Here is a 22,882-nt window from a genome sequence, read left to right on the forward strand (position 1 = left end):
AGACTGATTACACACAAGTTTGAGTGAGTGTAGCACCCATTACACCGGTGTAGAGCTACGTCAAAAACGAAAACGACATAAGCTAATGGTTCGTAGCAAAGTATGAGGGTCAATCGAGATAATTTACGCTCCATTTAAAGAAAATCGAACATTCAAAAAATGCACGAGAAATACTTCGAAACGCCTTAACAACAAAGTTAATTACGTTATTTAATGTAATTTATCAACACATTGATGCTTTTACCTCATTTAAAAGTATACTAACATCCAGTATAATTTATAACCGATGAGATTCTACCACACTTTCTTTTACGAAGCCTTGCAGCAGAGATTTATATGTATATGGGCCTGTCTACGGGAGTTTGCAGATTAACCCTTTGCGGCGCAGTGGGACGTATACGTCCCACCTACTTTTCCTTGTTTTTATTGGATCGTTCTTTTAATCAACTCAACAACAACTAGCACAAAAAAATGTGAATTTGTTAATTACTTATTAGTTGTAAACAATTAAAACTCGAAAATTTCGTTTTTTTGAAGAATTTTTCGTAGGTAAATTTTTTCGAAAACATATCCAAATATGCAAAAATGGAGTTTATTATTATGTTGGTCTATAAAAGATTCTGAAAGAAAGGGATAACTTCTTAACTAACATAAAAATAGATGATCAGGTTTTTGAGGTCGCTGATTACGATTCTGATGTTAGAATTTGAAAATTCAAAATGGCGCCTACAAAATGGCAACCATTTTAGCGAAACTGGCAAATTTCATTACAGTCAGTATAAAACTCGATTCACGGGGTTTTTATTGCGTTGCACAGTCGCCATTTTGAATTTTACATTTTCCACGTTAGAATCAGAAACAGCGACCCCGAAAACCCCCTTGTAAGACGTTTTAGTCGAATATAAAAAAAAACATGAAATTTAGTCCACCATTTTGAATTTTACGTTTTCGAATTCAGAATTAGAATCAGCGACCCCGGAAGCCTATATAAAGCTTAAAATAATAGTATTAACAATGAAAAAAATGCCACGCACAGGGTTAAGGGGTTACATACCTTTTTGTACGAAACATGTCAAAAAAGTTTGAACTTACGTAAAGGCACAAAGCAATGATTTCGTAATTTCAAACTTTTAGTATTTTGGTGGTGAATTTTTCAGTGAGATAAACAAGCATAAGTTTATGAAAATATATCGATAAATGGTGGAGCTATGACTTTTTCCCCGAAACTATATTTTATTTATGACGTTTGTGGTGATCACGAATAAAGACCAATAGGGCAACTAAAATCCCAAAACTCAAAAAATTCTATTAGTATATGAGTATTCCTCGTACCTTAACGATTAGTTGAATATATAATTTTTTTCCTGCAGACATTTTTTCTAAAAATTCGCTGTTTTAAGCTCTAAAAATTGTATTAAAAAATCCCATCTATAAAACAAAAATTTATTTATTCAATAAATTCGGTTGTAACTAAGCTAAAAGATCTAAAAATTTGTTTGCAAGTATCTCAAACATTAAACTAAATAATAAGAATTTTTCGCAGGTCAATTTTTTCGAAAAAAATATCCAAATATGCAAAAATGGAGTTTATTATTATGTTGGTCTATAAAAGATTCTGAAAGAAAGGGATAACTTCGTAACTAACATAAAAATAGATGATCAGATTTTTGAGGTCGCTGATTACGATTCTGATGTCAGAATTTGAAAATTCAAAATGGCGCCTACAAACTGGCAATAATTTTTGCGAAACTGGCAAATTTCATTACAGTCAGTATAAAACTCGATTCACGGGGTTTTTATTGCGTCGCACAGTCGCCATTTTGAATTTTACATTTTCCACGTTAGAATCAGAATCAGCGACCCCGAAAACCCCCTTGTAAGACGTTTTAGGCGAATATAAAAAAACCATGAAATTTAGTCCACCATTTTGAATTTTACATTTTCGAATTCAGAATCAGAAACAGCGACCCCGGAAGCCTATATAAAGCTTAAAATAATAGTATTAACAATGAAAAAAATGCCACGCACAGGGTTAAGGGGTTACATACCTTTTTGTACGAAACATGTCAAAAAAGTTTGAACTTACGTAAAGACACAAATCAATGATTTCGTAATTTCAAACTTTTAGTATTTTGGTGGTGCATTTTTCAGTGAGATAAACAAGCATAAGTTTATAAAAATATATCGATAAATTTGGAGCTATGACTTTTTCCCCGAAACTATATTTTATTTATGTCGTTTGCGGTGATCACGAATGAAGACCAATAGGTCAACTAAAATCCCAAAACTCAAAAAATTCTATTAGTATATGAGTATTCCTCGTACCTTAACGATTAGTTGAACATATAATTTTTTTTCCTGCTGTCGTAAATGTTTTTTCTAAAAATTCGCTGTTTCAAGCTCTAAAAATTGTATTAAAAAATTCCCATCCACAAAACAAAAATTTATTCATAAAAAAGGGATCGTTGAAGTACGAAAAAAAATAATTGCGGCCAATTGAAAAAAAATTGAAGAATCAGTTGAGTGATTTTTCGGCTATCGTGATCACGGAAAATCCATTTTGGAAAAACGACATTTCGAAATAATCGAGCTCAAAATTTCAAGTTACTGCTCTTGGTAGACGAAGCGCGCTTGGAAGCGCTGTAACATTCGATCTATTTCTCGGATCTCTACAAACATTTGGGAAAGTATTCTCAATGAGTTGTACTTTCAGATAAAGTAATAAAAAAAATTTCGATTTTTTGAACAAGAAAGAGATATGTAACCCCTTAAGGTAGGGGGGGGGGGGGGCGGATAACGGTTTCAGCATAAAAGAAATATTTTTTGCGATTTTTCTAGAAGTACATAACATTCTGTAAACTCATTGAAATACAAAGCAAATATCAATAGCAATCTCCGATCAATATGGGAAACGTTCCATTTGAGCCAATCGCTACTCATTTCTGATCCAACATTGCAAAAGTCAAAGTGAAAGTATAAAGTACACAAAATATAAAAAATTATGCACAAGTTATTCAAAAACATATTTGTATTGACAATATTAAATTTCCATCCTATCCCTTTTATCACCTTACTTATTTCAAATCTTTGGTGTCGGCCTTCTTTATCAATCTGTCAGTAGTTGAATAGTACCGTGGAAATGTAAAATCGAGTAGATTTCAGGTTTACTTTAGCACAAATACGGGACCTTCAAATTTTTAATACCCCTTTTCAAATGCTACCCAGACAACCACTTTACACTGATATCACAATCTATGATCGCATTGTGCGTACATTAATGCGTGAACATTAAATCGCACAAGGTGCTTCAAATGTGCTATATGCGTGCAAAAGTGGAGGCGATATGTATGCATTATGAAAAAAAGTTCTACCATATGAGATGTAAAAAAAAGTTTATGTGAATTATGTACTACATGTCGACTAATTCGTATACTCATTGCGACTTTAAAATATCATATTTGCGATACAAAGGAACATTATAAACGAATTACTTTAGCAATATATGCGATGTGTGTCAGTTATAATTACGATGTTTTTCGATGTTATATACGATTTACACCGTATTTCTTTTCAATGCCAAAAAAAACAACAAAAAAACTAAATTAGTTCCAAAACCAATATTGCTATCCATGGCGTGGTGTTCTTGTCATTAGCTGTGCACACAATATTTTTGCATTTGTTCCTCTTATAACCGACATATTTAGTCTTCCATCCAGACTCGAACCTTGAACTTCTTAGTCGTCAAGCGGCACTCTCTTCTCTGATGTATCTTCTACTTATCGGAAATGTCGATTTTTGGCGATGTCATTCTTCTTTCATCATATATTTAACTAAATTATTTCGTATAACCGCAATATACTTACGGATGTCGTTACGTGATATAATTCGCTACTTTGTACGAGGAAAATATTGCTTATATATGAATATGTTTGGTCAAGATATATCGCTTAATTCCAATTTCATTGTATCTCATATCGCGAGATAATTTGAAATTTTTTACAGGCAGATACATTACTTACATACCAACCATGCTGTGATTACCAACTCTTTTTAAACTGAATATTGCAAAATCAAGACTAAATTATCTGGCGAAATTGGGTGCTTAATATTCTGATTAACATAAACTTTAAAACTATTTATGAAATATTTGCATGTGGTACCTTAAAGGGGTATACGCAATATTCTCTCACAAAATTTGCTGTAATCAATATATTCTCTCGATAGGGCACGACATTAACTGAACTAACTCGTGTATTTGGTAAGTTGTGCTTACCAGTATAAATTACATTATTTATACATCTGACGTAGTAAAAAGATTTTTCCTTTCTATCTAATGAACTTATAAAAGTATATCTGTGCAGATATTTCTGGCACAATGGCAACTCTGCATTCATATGTCAAAGAGGCCAAATCAAACAAAGGCTTGAAAAATTGTTCCTTCAATTTTCAAGAAAATCTAACAGTGACGGATCCAGGGGGAGGACTACGTGTTCTTGCTGTTCCGGTTTCGTGAGTTCGTGACGGATTTTTGATGTGACCGAAACTTTCTTCCAATGAAAAGCTGGACAAACAAAGAACGGAAGGGTGCTACAAAGCAAAATCTGGTTATAGTGGGTAGAAAATATAAAATCCTGCAAGCCGCAGAAGACCTACCAAAGCAAGAAGTGTCCTACATCGAAAACAAACGAAATTCGTAAAGCTTAAACTACTGATTCGCGGATATACCACTGTACTAGCGATATGATCGTTTATACCTTTTGTCGTGCACACCTAGAAAAAATAGTGTAAATTTACGTCTCCTGACCATGACATATACGAGCATCAAAAATGACTTAGTTTTACGTTTGATTTTAATTTTACATGACGTTTAATTTCGTAAATCATGTAATTTTACTCCACATACAGCGTTTGTTCTGAATGGTAGGAAGTGTAATTTTAAGTCATTGCGCATGTAAAGTATATGTTTCATGTAAAATTAAATGTAACACGGTAATGTTCTGTCATTTCGTAAATTACGGTTTGTTGAATTGTGTCATGTTTGCAATTACGTCAACGATAAAATTCGGATTTTTTTGGTGTGTGGATTCTAGACAACCATGTTTACCATTAAAATTTATCACACCTTTGATGAAAGAACGAGCAGGACAGTTACAAATAAAACAACGTATTCTGACTGCAACATGATTACCATTAATCACCAACCCATGCTCTAAAATAGGTAGTAGCTCATCTACAAATGGATTTAGAAATTCAATAGCACTTTTTGGTTTGCTCGTTCCATAATATATTCCTATGGCCATAGGGCGAGTTATAGGACACGCGTGTACCCTGAAGAGAATTCGCCAAAACTTTTTAGTACTACTTTTGTGACCTGATGAACCGTTAATGTTAATAGTCGACCCAATTCCAGTAGGAGTTGGGGATTCCTACAATAGATTTCACTGCTGTTTGAGTGATGTGGAACTCCGTGGACTAGTACCGAATGTCAGCAGCTAGATTCGTCCTGTCAGTTCCAAATGTTTGCCTTGTAAATAATCATGCAATATTGAATATAAATAAGTATTATGGCTGCTATTTTGTATTACAACCCGATGTTCATTAACAATGGCTGGTAATTCAATGTTTGTAGATACTTTAAGTAACTTTCGCACTGAATTTTTCAGTGGAAAGCAATGTATTCTGCTTTCCATCAATTTCGGGGTTTTCAATTGTTACATTATTCACAAGTTTCCATTTTTCCTATATCGCTGCAGTAATCGACTGTATGTCCCACTTTTCGAGCTTTTAAAAATCGTTTCTTATTGAAATAATCACACATGTGAACACTTTAGGAATGATTGAATTTATTTACACATTACTACAATGATGCAACATATAATCCGACTTCAAGCGATTATTTTTATTGCTATAAAATATCAGTTTGTACGATGTATTACATACACAATACAGTGTGATAAAGGAAACTGTTGGATCTCACGTATATTGATCAGGTTGAGGAATTCTGACGAGTTTCAGCATACATAACATGAATTCATCTGCATGGTTATGCGATTCTGTGATATTAATCGTAATAAGTTCATGTAATATCATTATATGCGACAAAATATATACATGACCCATACAGATATACGATAATGATTTTAAACAGTTCTTTGTACGATGTAATCCATGCAACTTTATGCGACTTCTGGTTGCTTGGGTACTGTTACCTAAGAACGAAACAAAGATGTTGAAATCAACTTATACGCATTCCAATTTATTGTAAATAAGCTAAGTAATTGATGAGGTCGAGTAAGGAATCCTTTTTAATAGAGTCAAAATATGCTCATCGCCTAATTTCTGTTTGTCTTTTTTATTTTTATCGGAAAGATACGATGCATAAGAATTTAATATTGCCTGATATGTTCAACACATGCGCTCACACCCTTATCATGAATATGGATAAGTTCCAAAATACCTATATCCACCTTTATCAGATGTTCCACCTTCTTGACACGTAATGTTCAGGGGAAGAAAAAAAAATTCCATTCATACCATTTACTGTTACTGTGCCGATAATTCAAGCAAAATTTTATTTCTGTTTCTACATCCATATCACATTTTATAGCATCCCTTGACCACTCGCGGGAAAAACAGCTTGGAGTAATTCATTATATTTGTCCACATTCGGTTTTCTTTTCACAGGCATTGGAGCAGGCGAAACGGTACGACAGTTTAGCGAATCAGTGCAAAGGCGTTTCGCCTACTCAGGATTTGGGCTATTTCGTACGCAGTCTCCCAGTACCATCCAATGCTCAACGAATTCCGAGAAAAGTATTCTCGCCTCCCCAGCAGCCCGCTGCTCAATCCGAATGTGAAGAACTGGCAGATTACGGCGTTAGCATGTCGGTGAGTAATTGAGTGAAGTAAATGAGTTTTAAATTGCTTCAGCCGTTATCTCTAGAAACAGCATGAGATCATTTTCGAACCATAGTAATCAGTTAAGTGTGAATTAAGCATATCTGCGTTGCTTAAATTTAAATATATGTCCATTCATTTATGATCCCATTATCTGTTTCATCGTGCCTGGATCTTCGCAACACTGTTGGAATTGGCGTTCGCTTTTTTTTAAAGTTTTTCAAAAGTACAGAAAATGGTCATGATATAAATAGTAATAAAGATAATCCAGGTGTCTGAAAAAATTGAGAATCTAAGCTATTTTCTAATTTCAGGATCCGTCAGGTCCCATGCTGAAAAACGAACTGGTGGTGGACAAGGGTGCATCGATACAAGTGCGCCCGTCATTGGAAGCACTCAAGCGGGAATCGCAGGACTTGGAAGTCCAGATCAAACAGTTGCAAGTAAGTTCCACTGACTTCTACTCTAGTGCTTCGTTCCATTCTCATGTTATTGCGTTTTGCATGGTTGTTGTAATTCAGTTGTTCCTGTTCACATAATCGATGTTCGTTTCTCTACTCTAGACAGTGCCAACTAGCGATTAGTCGTAAGTTGATATCTGGTAATCTGGTTCATTTCCCTGCACTTGAAACTATTCATCATTTAGCTGCAATGTGTGCAAATTTGAGAAAAAACCGTCGTTTATGTTATTTTCATTGTTTGTCGAAATTATTCTGTAGGATTCAGTAGACGCTTTAGTTCGAACGCAAATAAGAGGAATAGAAAGTCAGCTGTATAACAAAGCCAATGAGATCCAGGAAGAAGTTTCAATGAAGAAGTTCGATATACGAGCAAAACAAATCCATCTAGCAGCAGTTCGAGCACAGGTGAGCTATATACGTGTTAATTTTTAATATTGCTATGAATTTTTCATTACGTTTATATATGTCTGTAGAAAATGCTCGTTACTGTTGCGTTGTGTTCTGGAATTTTTCATGTAGCTAGCAGGTCCTTGAAGAGCTTTATGGTTGCGAATGAAAAGCTTTGGATAAAGCTTCCAAACTGCCAGTGTGGCAAATTTTAAAAGCTTTGTTGATGAATCGGTTACCATGCGCTTCCATCAGATTGGATGAGATGTCCGGGAAACGATATAATTGAATCAAGTTTAACAATGATTCGTAGATAACATCTATTTTGCAGTCCCGCTAACAAAATTGATTGAAAGATTTATAAATTTAACGATTTTAATAACAAATATTTGGGCGCCTCCATCGCTGCTGGTTTAATGGAGACACCTCGTCCTTCAATTGATGTGTAAAAGACGAAGCTATAATTTTACTTCAACATGTACTACAACTAAGGTTTATCTACATGATAAAAGCTAAGTAGTAGTCGACTTTATATCATAATATTCGGGATTTGGTATGCCCAAAAGTGTTATGAATGTATGACAGGTAAATGAAAGTCCTTACCTTAGCGAATGTTTTTATTTCAAGCAATTTGTATATTTTTCTTCTAATGCAGCGCAGCGCTACTATCCAATAAATTGTTTTATTGACAAATATGTGTTTCAAAACGTTCCAACCCAACACAATTTGCACTACTGACTTGACTTTAGCTATGAAAGTAGCCGAGCTTTTTCAGCGCTATGTTATCCAGGGATTAATTTGCCTATTTAAAATTCGTTGTTCATTTTCTGCGTTTCGGGCGCGATCGAATTATAAAAAATGGATGCTCTTGTTCATATTTCATACCCAAAATTGGTGAAGAGCTATAACCGTTTAGGGGGTCATGCATAATCTATGTCACTATTTCAAATGGAAAGAAAACGTTACGTTACCTATAGTTTATAGTTGATCCTTTTATTTATCAAAAAGTCGGTTAATGGCCGTTGCATTGCGACAACCAAGGATTTTGTATTTTGTATGATATACCAAATCCTTTCGCGAACGGTTTTCTGATTTTCTGCTATCACGACCGGAATCTCACTGACAACTGCAAGAAATTTAACGCTAAAGAAAAACTGGACAACCTTTGGTTAATTTCGGTCAATTATAAAAAAAGTTAACCAAGTTTGACTTTATCGGTTTTAATGTTCAAAAACATTAACCAAGAAAAATCATTTCTCGACAAACATATGATTACGGCCTAAAAGCTAACTGTCAAAATCCACTTTGAATGGAAATTCCGGACAAATCGTTACACGCCAATCACAGATGTTGGTGTTAAACGAAAGAGAAAAGTTTTCTCTTTCATAAACTGTTGTGAACTATGTTCGACTAATACCGGTTTGTCTGGAATTTCCATTCAAAGTGGATTCTGACAGTTGGCTTTTAGGCCGTAATCATATGTTTGTCGAGATTTGCTTCGTAGAACCACTTGAAACACGTCGTCGAATATAATGACATTTTATGCAGCATTCCTGCATCAAGAATCAGAATATTAGCTCGATTGACATGTTCCCCATGTTATTTGGAGATTTGGGCCTTGTCATGTCGTCTCATTACTTTCCTCACGGGAAGGAAGATGAAGGTGAATGAAAAAAGGTAGGCAAATAGAAAAACACAAAACATTAAATACCCTGGATTCTACACTCCCCAAAAAATAATGAATCCTGCTGATAACGTCAATAGCTATTTACCACACTGGGTTAGGAACCAGAGCATTTCTTTGAGTTTTAGTCCCGGTGTAAAGATTTGTTTATGTAATCAGAACGAAAAATCCACATTCATTTGCATTTCTGCGGGGTAGCTACATACCATATGATATGAAGTTCCGTAATCGGTTTCACAAAGACCACACGAATAATAGTTACTGCAATTAAGCTTGGAAAAATGCAACAAATTCTTTGACCTTTTCTGACTCACATCCGTCAGAAAAAAATTCATTTAAACGCAAGATCCTAAGCTATGCGGTTGGAATGCTCGGATGCAGTCCAAATTTGTGCTTTACCCAGGCTTGTTATGAGCCACAAAGAGCGAAATACACCGATTGAAAATAGAGCAGCACAAAAACACTGTGATGTGCACAACGACCGCACAAAGAAACACTTGAAAACGAAAAAGAGTAAGATCCGTGCACCAAGAGCTGCAAAATTTCGTTCAAAGAGTCACCTTGAAGAGCCACTTTTTTGTGCCTCCCCTCACTGGAAAGTAGGTAAGAAGGCGAATCAAACTACAATTCAGATAAAGTTTGACAGGAAGAACGTTTTAAAAATGTTTTTGGTTGACTTCTCTACTTACGTGCGCGTGGGACCAAGATACACACTAAAGAGCCTCTTTATTTCTACTCTTTGTGGCGTGCAGCCATGGAGTATAATACACGTGTGGGTGCAACACGCATCGGAGTGAACAGGTTTATTGTGAAAGAGAAGAGCGGTGGTTCGCATGAAAAGTGCAAAGAGCGTTTGTTTTTTACTCTTTATTTGCTCTGAGGTGCATAACATCCCTGACTTTACCCAACTTATCGACAGTGGTGGGACTAGCTCTGGACCAACGAAGTTAGTCATAACGCTCGCTATAGCCTATTTGTACGCCCATTCATTTCCAGTAATACAGAGAAGGTACCCATAATAGGCAGAGAGCATTTAAAATACGTTTTCGGTTTGAGTTTGACATGTGATTACTAATTTCGATCTCGAATCTGAAGCACTAAGTGCTTTATGGACAGCCTGACTGTCACAGCAAAAATAAATTGTTTTGCCACAAATTCCCTGTTTAAGCGCCGATTGTACATCACACTAAAACGCGAAGATTTCTGCTTGGAATGCGGTACAGTATCTACTAAGCGACTGAGATTGTTCTCATCTGATTTCATGACAATAAAAAACCAAAACCAGCTCGACCCTCCAACAAAGAACCGTTATATAATAAACTACGTATTCTTCGAGTTGTCGCACCATACAGCTAGGCAGCCACTCATCGCGAGGAGAAATTATCACACTAAAAGTTTTAGAAGAAAAACTACATGCGACTGTAAGGGGGATACATACTTATCCCAAGTAACCATTGCATAGAATGCAGAGGGTGCTCACCCAAGCTAACATTCCGAATGTTAGAGTCAATTAAACGTTCCATTGCTTTGAGATGGAAAGATCGGTCTAAAGCTCTTTATCTCCTCATAAGTAACGCGCCACCTTTGGGAATGGATTTTACAATTAACTCATGCCACGCTACTGGTATGTATCCTGTTGCAACACTACAAGTAAGAACTATCTTTCAAAATATGTTTGAAGTGTTTATATCATCTTTGAAGTAGTACTGGAATGAGCCCATCTTTTCTGGGAGACTTATACGGAGCATTTACATTTAATCGTTCATCTGATCGATTTAATCGTTCATCTGATCGATTCGGTTATCACAATTCTATGCCCCAAAATCTGAACTATCTGGAAAGAGTTAATGATAACTCTGTACAACTTGGAAAGTGTGTGTGTCAAAAAGACAGTTGAATGCTACATCTTCGTCAAATGATTATTCACTATTAGCAGTTCTAGTCGAACTAACATGAGCGTTCCTCGATTATTTAATCCACTAGTCGCGTTGAGACTTAAAACATTTATCCAGATGCTTTTCCAATCACTTCGTTCAGAGCATCGAAAAAATTAAGGAAAAGTGTCTTGGAAATCTGTGGTGTTGTTCTCTATTTGTGGTCAAATGTCTCTTAACTCTGGCTTTGGACATTTTTGTTGATTAGCCTACATGTTATTCATGTTTCATATGAAACGATTTTTCGAAATATAATATATTTTTGGTAACGAATTTAAAATTTCAAAATAGTTTAATAAAATTTGAATTATTAAGAAAGTAAATAATATAAGTGCTTCGGTTTTTAGGAATATGTGTCTATTGCGTTTTATTTTTAAGATTTTTGTCTAAAAACATTTTATTATTCTGAAAAGTTAAAAAAAAGTGCTGTATTGAAATAAGGGCAATATAATATTATTTTCAACTTTCTTAAATCCGCATATTCGCTAAAAAGCTTTCTTATCCAATTGGTTTTCGTTGGAATTAATAATTATGACGATGAACTCGAATGAATGAAAGCTTCTTTCAACTGTTACGTCGGATATAAGCATGTTTCCACACTTTCTCTTGCATTTCGATACACACAACAATACATACAGCTAGATATAAAAAGTAATTCCATTCAAGAAAAATCACCCTCCACATGGTTTTAAAGCTCCCTCGTGAAGCTCCCGGTAGTTTGCCGGATCTTGTTCTCGCTCTCACTGCGCATGACCGTTGGGTATCCTTCGTGTTTAGCTATTTCTCATGGCCTACCCAAAGGCAGTCGAGATAAAATTTCCAATTTCATTTTCCACTGGTAGCTCGTCCTGAAAACTTATTCGTTCCATCGCAGTTGGCGGTGTGTGCTATCACCTGTTTTTCGCTGTACCTCTCTTTTTCACACGGTGAAAGTTGCAAACAGAAACCACTTCCATATCAAGTGCGGATGAGCATTTTGTCATCAGCAGGCTTCTAACGAGACAGCCAGCCAGGGAAAGCTCTTTCTTTCTGTCGCCTCCAGTTGGCATAGACACTAGTCGACCAAAGTGGTTCCCCTTTTCGGCTAAAGGGACAGTATTTGGTGAATGCAAATCTACTTCGCTCTGTGACAGTTCAATGTGTGATTCGGACAGGTGCTGTTACAGCAGGCGCCTTTAGTGAGAAAATCTCGGGCAGTGTTATCACTGCACAGCTTGAAACACAGTGCGAAAACCAGGTTGCACATAATTAGCAGTGTTCAGTTCCAACGCCCAGCATCTGCTAAATGAGAAGATAAAAAGTGGTCGCGAAACGTTCCGCGTAAAAACCAGTGATAAAATCTTCAATTGTCCCAACCAGCACAAACGTCTCAGTTTTGTTTAGTTTAAGCGACAAGGGAAAAGATTTTCCATACGCCTGGTTTTCTATATACGACATACATATTTTTACACCAATTTCTGAAGAAGCTAACAAAGTTTGATCTATTTGTTATAAACATTTTACGAAGTATATTGTGATAAATTTATATTTTAACGACGAAAAACATTGTTGACAAGTGATTGACGCAAGGTCCCATGTGTATTCTTTTGATAAACGTGTTTTCAATATTTATGGCTTTGCACAAGCCCAATAACACCAACTAAAAAGCTGACAAAGCACTGTTTTAACAAGTTGTGATAACCAATTAAAAAGCACAAATATTTTCAAAATAAATATGCCTTTGTTAAAAACCGACTGCTTGTTACTTTAAAGTAATTGAGACTAGTGCGTAACTTAATAAACAATTGACCGAAAAAAGACTACAAATTGGTGCATAGGTTAATCGTCAATATTTATAGAGAAAGGGAAAGCTTATTGGTGCATTTTCCCGGCCCCAGGGATCTTCGATCTTAGCAAAAACGTCACGTAACAAGGAATTACACCAACCGAACCGAGTGCGTGAGTGAATATTAATATCTTGATGCGAAATCAATGTTTATTATCATATTCTTTTGTTATGCTACGTTTTTCTCTTTTTTATTTTTTACGACGTTTTTCGTAATACATACAACGAGACACCACGCTGTGCTTCTTAAACAAGCAATAACGGAAACAGTCCCACTCTTACAAAATCCAGTTCCAACGAGCCTTTAACTATGTAATACATAAAACAGACAACATAAAAGCTTGTCGTCATCAGAAATATATCATGGATCAAACAGTCGATATTATATATCGCGTATAATCAGCTCAGCAGCATCTTTGTGTTGAATTAGGCATCAAACATTCAAGGACATTGTTAAATTTTTGTGTTTAGAATGTGCGCCTACATTGTTACCTAGTAGGTGAATGCTATCAATATAAATTCTACGATGATATCACTACATGGAATAAAGCCTATTAAAAGTTAAACGTTTACGAAAATCGTTCCCAAGCTTCTAAACCTCCTGTTGATGAAACAATTTTTGGTTCCACAAAATTAGTTTACAAAAAGCATACGTGTCATTACAATTGAATGTCCGTCAATGTTTCTCCTGCATTAATGCATATCCGATACATTTTTCTGGTGTTTCATTTTTTATGACAATATTTCTAAATTTCAATTATCGAATTCCTCTGTCAGGCTCAAGTGGGCCATGTTGATGATTTCAGGAACTATGTCTCGATTTTCATAAGTTTTATGCGCATTATCTTGACATTGTATTCCATCGAAATTCCACATGATTTAAGCAGAGTTGCAAGTAAATGAAAATGATTCAATAAACAAGATCAATTCGATTCTTTGGGTACTAGCCAGTTTGGAACGTTGCTCATGCCTTATAAAATTTTGAGATACTTTTATTCAAACTGAGAGAAAAATAAAATAAATATTTTCAAAAGAATTACGAGACATTGATCTTCGGGTTGTTGTCACTCGTCGTGCCACTGTGCTTTGCAATGAATTCATGAATAATACAATATTACAATGAATTCATGAATAAATTTAGTTCAATACATCTCATGATAATTTCAAGATTATGAGCAGAATAACAATACATGAAATTTATTAGAGATATCATTTAAATTTGTGAGCTTATTCACGAGTTGTATGTTAGATAATAACATACTAATTAAAATCCAATGTTTGAAGCAAAAACGGATTCTTGAATAATATTCTCAGTTCTGTGAAATAGTTCATCCGAAAATATTGAAATCGTGCACAAAATTCAGTACTATACTAAATTAATCATGAAAGTTAAACCCTATTTCATGGTTTTGTGAAATGTTTCACGTAGTCAATGGAACGAACATCTAAACCATGTTCAAACAAATAACGGCGAGAAATCTTCCTTTGTTCGAATATCCGGATATCTTGAGTTTTTAAAATTAATTTTAATCCAACACAATACAGTCGATAGCAGAGCTCTTTAACAAAAGCACTGTTTTGAGCGACTTAGTGGAATGTTATATTAAACACCTTTACCGTTGTCTTCCGTTTTAATTCCACTATGGTTTTCGCACATCATAGTGGAATTAAAACGGAAGACAAAGGTAAAAGTGTTTAATATCAGAGCTGCCAAAATTCAACAGGTTTGTTTGAACGGTGCTGGGTCACTAGACCCAAGGCCGTTATGCCGATGGTCATTCGGCCGAAGGACATTAGGTCGAATGGACATCAGGCCGAATGGACACTAGTCCGAATCGTTATTAGGCCGAATGTCCAATGGGCTGAATAAACCAAAGAGAGAACCAAATATTGTAGTTGAAACTGAATGAGCTGTTTAAAATGAAAGGTGAACTTTTGCGATTTTTTTAATTTTAAAAGCAGTTGTTTAGAAATCATCATCGCTTCGTCGGACTTAAACTAATTTATAGCCCAAATATTTGAATAATCCTGGCAAACGGATGAATCACAGGATTATTTAATATGTTTACATTATATATAATTGGAAGAGCAGCTTATAATAAAAGAAGGATATAAGCAAACAGCTGAAAAAAAAAACAAAAAAATAACTGTGAGTCTTCGATAGCTCTACAGGATGCGCTTCGACTTGTTTCCCCCCGCACTGTAAATCATTCGGCTTCTTGGTGGGCTTTGGGCTTGCCTGGCTCCTTGGCCTCCAGTCTTTCCCATTCGAAAGAAAGTCTATTCGTCCTACTGTCCATTCGGCCTAAAGCCCATTCGAACTAATGTCCATTCGACCTAGTGTCCATTCGGCCGAATGATCTTCGGCCTAGTGGTCGGAAGGAGGAAAATATCGCAAACCATGCCGTACTATCTTCAATTCGCATTTTTTCGTCACATAATAATAAAAACGCTTTTAATTCACCTAACACTGTGATGATACATTTCTTATAATTCTTATCGCTTTCTTCGGGTATTATATCGATTGAGAACATTTAGAACTTGATGCTTCGCGATGTTTTTGATAAAACACATAGTGGGGATAGTGGCAGGACTCAGAGAACCGCTCAAATCAGCATAGGGCAACATCAGTGCTAGAAATCTCAAAGGCTAAACCAATTTAATGGAAAACGAATTATTGCTAATGTTCCGTTAATAACATATCTAAATTCTTCAAACAATGCATTGTATAGTGAAAACTGAGTTTTCCTGAAGGAGTTATATGTGTTATGCTGAGTCAAAAAATTCGAAAAAACAAATTTTTGAATGTATTTGAAGTTCATACTCTCAATAGCGTTTATTCAAATTTCCAATGCGGCTGAGAACTAAGCACTGAAATTTCAGCTCTTGATATCTCGCTACCTCTGAAGTGCATGCATGCATAGTTCAAACTTTACTTCGATATCGACTTTTTCTAAATATGACTTCCAAGTAGTATCTTTTCTGATTGATTATCCCTAATCCTAATGCTAAAGAACAAAAAAACTCTCGAAACCCGTTAGGGGAAATCATTATCATTACTGGAATTTCCTTTTTCAAGAAACTTTTCGACAACCTTCCGTCACTTCTATTAAAAAATTTCAAATACTTTATAATTTACATAATCTTATTAGTAATAGTTATTTAATAAGCTTTCGTAATATTGTGTATGAAAAGCTGAAAAATTTATGAATTTTCTCTATCTGCAACATATAAACTCTTAATTATACCGTTTTATTTAGGATACTCTTTTAACATATCGTCGCTGTTGTGCTATCTTATGACAAGCGCCATTTAGCACATTTCGAGAAAAACGATTTTTAAAGTTTGAGATTGAATATCTTGAAACGTATAAATGGTATAAACAATCCTAAGAAGACAATTGATGCTTCTATTTATTCTGCATTAATCTCTCAAATATTACGAAGATCGGTTGATTATGTTGCGAGTTTTTACTATGAATGTAAACAAAAGTCGCACTCACACGTGTCATAGGCGTGTATTGATGACAAAATTTGTATGACGTGTCATATTCGTGCATGGAAAATTTTCCATAGAAAAAAATCATCAATTTTTAACTTTTATTCATATCTCTGCGTTCATATGGTCTATAAACAATTGGTGAAATGCATTTTGAAGAAAATGAGTCAGGGAATCTAGAAAAAATTGTTATTTTTGGTTACAGTGTTGCCAAATATCCTTTATTTCCAGTTTAAAACTAAAACTGTGTTTTTCTAACAACTCTTGTAATTTACTTTTGAAAATGTTTATGCAATTGTGTTCCTCAGACATTTTCACACATAAAAACATCTAAAACTTCAATATAACTTGAGCAAATCCCTAGATACAGTGATTTGAAGCAAAAGACTCACAATTTCTCATCATGTTTCTCGCTATATCTAAGTAACCAAGTAGAATTTCAATGTTCTGAAAACGCCACTTTGTAGAGATTTTTCAAACAAGTTATGTGGCATATCTAACTCAGTTTACCTCAAAATGGCGTTTGTCATAAGATAGCACAACAGCGACGATATACTATCGCACAAATAGGAACAGGTTCGCCGAATTTTGGAAGAAGTCGATAAAATAACCCCTTAAAAACTCCCTAAAAATTGGTGTAGTTCGATGCAATTGAAAGAAAATATCCTCAGAAAATGGGATGTACCTATTACTGTGAATAATAAATACAGTAAAGACCCGTTCTTATCATCTCCATGGTGTATTTTAGGCTGACAAAATGGGGATATTGACTAAATTGCGACATTTTTTTTCTTTATAATAAACTGAAGCTGTTAAAATAATCTTCCCTTCCCTTGATGTAGTCTAGTAACTATTCTTGATTATTTAATACAATCTTCTAGCGCAAAAATTTAAAAAAAATGATTTTTTGTTATTTTTGCATATTTGCACCTTTAAGATAAAGAAAACATGGTCAAGAAAGGATTAACTCAAATTCAGCCTTGTTTGTCTGCTAGAGCCCATCAAACATATTTTCATATGAGGCTGATAAAATTGGGGGCTGATCAAATCGGGTCTTCAATGTATTATAATAGATAGGCAGTATTAGAAGAGGTTTCTTGTGGACGAGTGTAGAACGACTTTTTTTCTACTTACTTGGAGTCTGCAGCGTAGTCAGAAATTCGGTTTGGTGGGGATTTGGTGAAAATCTAACTTACTGTTCAAAAGGCATAATTACGAAACCGCCATCTTTGAAGTTTTAAAATTATGGAGAATCAGATTTTCAAAAAATTGTAACAGAGTTCCTGTCTTTAGCGAATTTGTTGAGACTTTCATTTAAAACAACTATTGTAGGCATGAATACTACGTGTATGATATGATATTTACGAAGTGTTCCTTAATCCAGTTTTTTCTAAAATAACTTTCTATTGTGAGCTTCACAAAGTCAAGCTTTGGATAAAATATAAATTTTATCGTTTATAAACAATAGAAGAGATTTATCATAAACGGTAAAACCATAATCATTTAATTTAAAATTAAATAGAAATAGCCTAAAATATGTTAATACCTTGAACACATGGAGCCTTCGTGTCTTCAACAAAGTGGTTTGTAATAGCACTCCCCAAAATTTTACTGAAGACGCTAAGTCTGGAATAAAAATTTGTTTGAAGAGTAAATTCGCAATAAATACTTCTTGGAGGATATAACGACGAAATTATTTTATCAAATGATGTGCTGTTTAACGTTTGTAAAATTCATCGAAGTTACTAAATTGGCGGAACGGAAAACGACATTTTCATAAATTCCCCTACTTTTGGAAGGCGGTTTTCTTGTTATTAATTCTATAACGTTTTCGTCTCAACTCGACGCATTCCCAAAATAAAAATATTTTAAGCAATTGTTGGGGATTATGCATTTTTTCGGTGAGCAGTTCTAAGTTTCATAGACATTAAGGTTGGACAGAGAAAGGGTAAAAATCGAAAACTAAAAAAGCAGTTTTTTCCACACCGTATGTCAGATCTTCATAAAAATCAATCAGCAGTAGTGTAACAACATTCTACATACGCTGATTGATTTTTATGAAGATCTGACATACGGTGTGGAAAAAACTGCTTTTTTCGTTTGCGAATTTTGCGCACTCTCTGTCCAACCTTAAAGCAATTCCAGTCTCGCTTCCTATTAAAATAAGACCTTAATCCATATTACAGTACACCCCTTCAAAACTGAACTCAATATGATAGGAAATTATGATTATGATTATCATTGATTTCAGAACTCTGGAATGAGTTTCTATTGGAATGTTATTAGGCAAGTATTTGATATTAATGTTATTAGACAACTGTGCGATCCAGACCAATATATCAGTTACAGATCAGGATCAGGAGATCAGGACAATTTTTCAAAGGTCCACATGATGTTTCAAACAATAGGTTATCAATGTACTGATCAGACAATTATCATTGTAATATTGAATTAAATCAGTCAGCATCAATAAATTTTAACTTCAATCCAATTTTTTTTGGTGAGGGCGGAGGGGGCGTGGTTAAACCCAAAGCATCCTCTTGACTACACCACTACTTAGAGTTATTCATTTCGCTTTTCATTTTCCAAGATATGTTTCATATCGATCCGATGGTTATAAGTCAGAAGGTTCGGGCAAATGAAAATTTTTGCACCGATAAGTGATCAGGTTCCATCAAGACAACTTGAAAGTGTTCGGTGGTTATTCTAGCGGTTGTAGATAGAAAAATGAAATACGAAATTCGTTTTATCGAAATAATATTTGGCTCATTTAAATGGATTATTACTATATTGAACACTAAATAGGCGACAAATGGTAATCCACAAATGACAAGCCATAACTTTTAAAGTATTCGAAATATGTATTTGATGTCTTAATAAAGTTTTTCGCAAAAGTAAGAGCTACAGATTTGCTGAAGGCATTATTTCAATACAGTCACTTCCAAGAAAATTTATGAAAATATCTCACTCTTAGGGAGATTAATCAGTAAAATCACAATACCAAAAGAAAGGGCATATTGTATGCTTTAAATTCTCCGTAGATACTATTGACCTAAAATTATCCGTTTTGGCGCTAATAATGCATTGAATGTTTTTGGCTATGGGAAATGATAAAAATCTTTCGTCCACATTTAATTTTAAATATCTCTTTTGATAATAGTCCAATTTCAACAATCTATAGTTCGTTTAAAAGGTATTTGTAGAGGCTTTCTAAAAATATATATTTTTTTTAGTTACGTTGTCAATCTCATCAGCAAGATTCAAAAAACTACAAAAAACGCGATTTTTGCACCTTCAAACATTCATATCTTGGAAACTAAACATCAGAATCTAAAACCGTTTAATAGCGTTCTGTCTGGGTGATAGACCTTTCATTTAAAATTGGTTTGGATGAGATCGATTAAGCCATTTCTGAGAATCACGAATGAGAGTTTGACATTGTCCCAAATCGTCCATTGTCCCAAATCGTCGAGCTGAGTCGATTGGTATATAAGACACGCCCTCCGGGCCTCGGAAAAAATCTCGGAAGTTTGAGCGAATTCTATATATTTCTTTTTTAAGAAATGTAAAAAGCATCAATTTGAAATGAAGACGAACGATTTATCATGAAAATGCCGCCAACTTGAAAGTTAATGATTGAGGGAGGCTTTGAATTTGAATCATGGTTAGGATGGATTGAACTGCATTTGAAAATAAAAATCCACATCACTGGTCAAATATACAGAATTAAATATAAATATAAATCCAAAATTCATGAAACTTCGAGATTCTCTTTTATCTCAATTTTTTTTGACAAATATCGACTTTTTGACCGATTTGTTGTTTAATCCTTTTGGACATAAAATATTTGTCCTGCACATTACTCTTCTTCTCCCATCAGCTGATCAAGGCAACCAAATCATATCTCAAACTGCCGATTACTGGTTATGATGGTTCCAGTTTTCGACTTTTTTACTTGTATATAGTTGTCATGTCATGTATAATAAAAATGTACTATATACATTAGACAATTTATAATGAACATAACCATCCATGAAATCCTAGTGTTTATGATTGAGATAGGCACAATTGCAACATTCGGTGGATAAAAACAGGTTTTTTTTTTCTAGTCGTTAATCATTTACGCTAATATAAAACTGCTTTGAATTAGAATCATACTCCAAAGTAAAATAAATTTAAAAGCATTAGGCAGATTGCATAATTAACACTTGATTAAAGTAGTCCCATTTTTTGATAAAATGGACATGTAGCATCAATTACTAAGTAATCAAAAAATAAAAGAAAAACATAGAACACAAATAATTGCATTAATTTTCCGAGAAAACCCAGGAAATTGCGCATCCTCATTCACGTGATTCGAGAATTCTCAGAAAAAGATTTTTTTAATTTGTTCCAAAAGACTCCCTCTATAAAAAAGTTATTCTAGAAATGTTGTGACTTATTTCCGAACCATTCATAAAATAGTCACCGAATATTGAGAATTCTACTGATATATTACAATCATTATAATTCATCTATTAAACATCCATTCATAATTGTACTAATGTGCCAGAAGGTCATACTACTCCGGTGGTCTTTGATATTCGTATATCTGTTTATCCTGTTCTAAAAACCGAAAACGTCGTCTTACAATATATAACGGCGACAGCGCAATTGGACAAAGCAAAAGTCCACTTAGTGTAAACGAAATTTCATTGACAAGACGATGTGTAACAAAACAAAATTTCATCAATCGATAAAATTGAAAATGGGCGAAATGGTTCTTATTATATGAGAAAATGTGAGTTTTTCCCTTCAAAACGGTATATCTCAGGATGAGTTTATAGTACATTGAGATGATAAGTGTTTTTTATGTAAAAATGTCTGTGGAACGCGATGGCATTAGAATTTTCAAAATTAAAATATATGTACAGAGAGAAAAATTAACTTTTAATATTGAACTGAAAAAATTAATATTTTTTCTAGACTCCTTGAACAATTTTCTTCAAAAGCCATCTTTTGGTTTGATTCTAGAATAATTAGAACCGGAGATATGATAAAAAAAAATCAAGGGTTTGGGCAATTTGCCTAATCAGGGGGTTGCTTCCGTGACCCGAGCGGTGGTTCAATTGACACAAAAATTTGGGTTTTTATATATTGGCCCTAGATGAACAATTCCTCCAAATTTGGTTCAAATCCGTGAAGGTTGATTCAAGTTTGCATCTTTTTTGATCACTTCACGTGGAATGACCCATTGCTATTCAGAGCACTCGCTACACTTTTGAGAACTTTTCGAATGCTTGCGACTGTCAAAACGACCAGTTCGGAGCAGATCAATAGAGAGTTTTATAGTCTCCTTACTTACCGCAGAAATCTTCTGCTCGCTTTGATATGTTGTACATTTTTGCCGAGTTTCATGCGTTTACTCCGACCGCGGCCTATGTATCGGCTTCAAAGTATGTCGAAATTCATATTCCATAGTGGAAAGTTGCACCAATATTTTCCGATAAATTTCCTTTGGCTTGATTTGGATTGATTATTATCATGAAAAATAAATCTCATAGAAATTTTAGATGCGAAAAACGCAGTGTTAACTAATCTCTCATAAGTGCCCGGTTTAAAAATAAAATTATACGAGGAGTTGGCGAATCTGAAGAGAAGAAATTTTATACATGAATGAAAAAATACAACATTTGAGTACCAGAAAATATGACCAATTCTAGCGATTCAAAGGTGGTAAAATTTAGCACGATTATATGTGTCAACCATTCGTATCACGAAGTAAAGTTAATTGCTACGAAAAGAGATTGGATATTGCGAATAGACATTAACAGCGTCAAAAGATAGTTGTGTGTGATTTGTTCAAAAATCGAACCTGACCCGAACCCGAAAATTTCAAATTTGAAGATGCGACCCGAGCCAGAGAAGTTTAAATTTATAGAACTCGTCGGTTTTGGATCGAGTGCTGGTTTCGGGTCCAAATACCCAAACCCGACTATCTCTACTCATAAGTTAGCTATCATAGTAAGAAAGTACTTCTGAAAATATCGTACCAATCGGGGCATAAACAGAAATGTTTCATGGCAGCAACCGTAGCTCCATCAATTTTTAATATTTACACATAATTGTTCTACAAATGATCATGGTCGATTGATTATTGCTTAGCTATGTTTGAAACCTTAACTATACACCTAAACTATTACAAAAACACTACTAG

At 34.6% G+C, this 22,882-nt stretch overlaps 1 protein-coding gene across 1 annotated transcript in view; it reads left to right on the plus strand.

Annotated features, from left to right (window-relative positions):
- LOC131688740 (uncharacterized) overlaps nt 1-22,882 on the plus strand; it is a 342,957-nt gene that overhangs the window by 153,224 nt on the left and 166,851 nt on the right. Inside the window, 3 exon segments of the mRNA XM_058973225.1 lie at nt 6,685-6,888; nt 7,212-7,340; nt 7,617-7,763. Coding sequence (XP_058829208.1) covers nt 6,685-6,888; nt 7,212-7,340; nt 7,617-7,763 — 480 coding nt within the window.

The sequence above is a fragment of the Topomyia yanbarensis genome, chromosome 3 (genome assembly GCF_030247195.1).
Source record: "Topomyia yanbarensis strain Yona2022 chromosome 3, ASM3024719v1, whole genome shotgun sequence".
NCBI classification, from domain to species: Eukaryota; Metazoa; Arthropoda; class Insecta; order Diptera; family Culicidae; genus Topomyia; species Topomyia yanbarensis.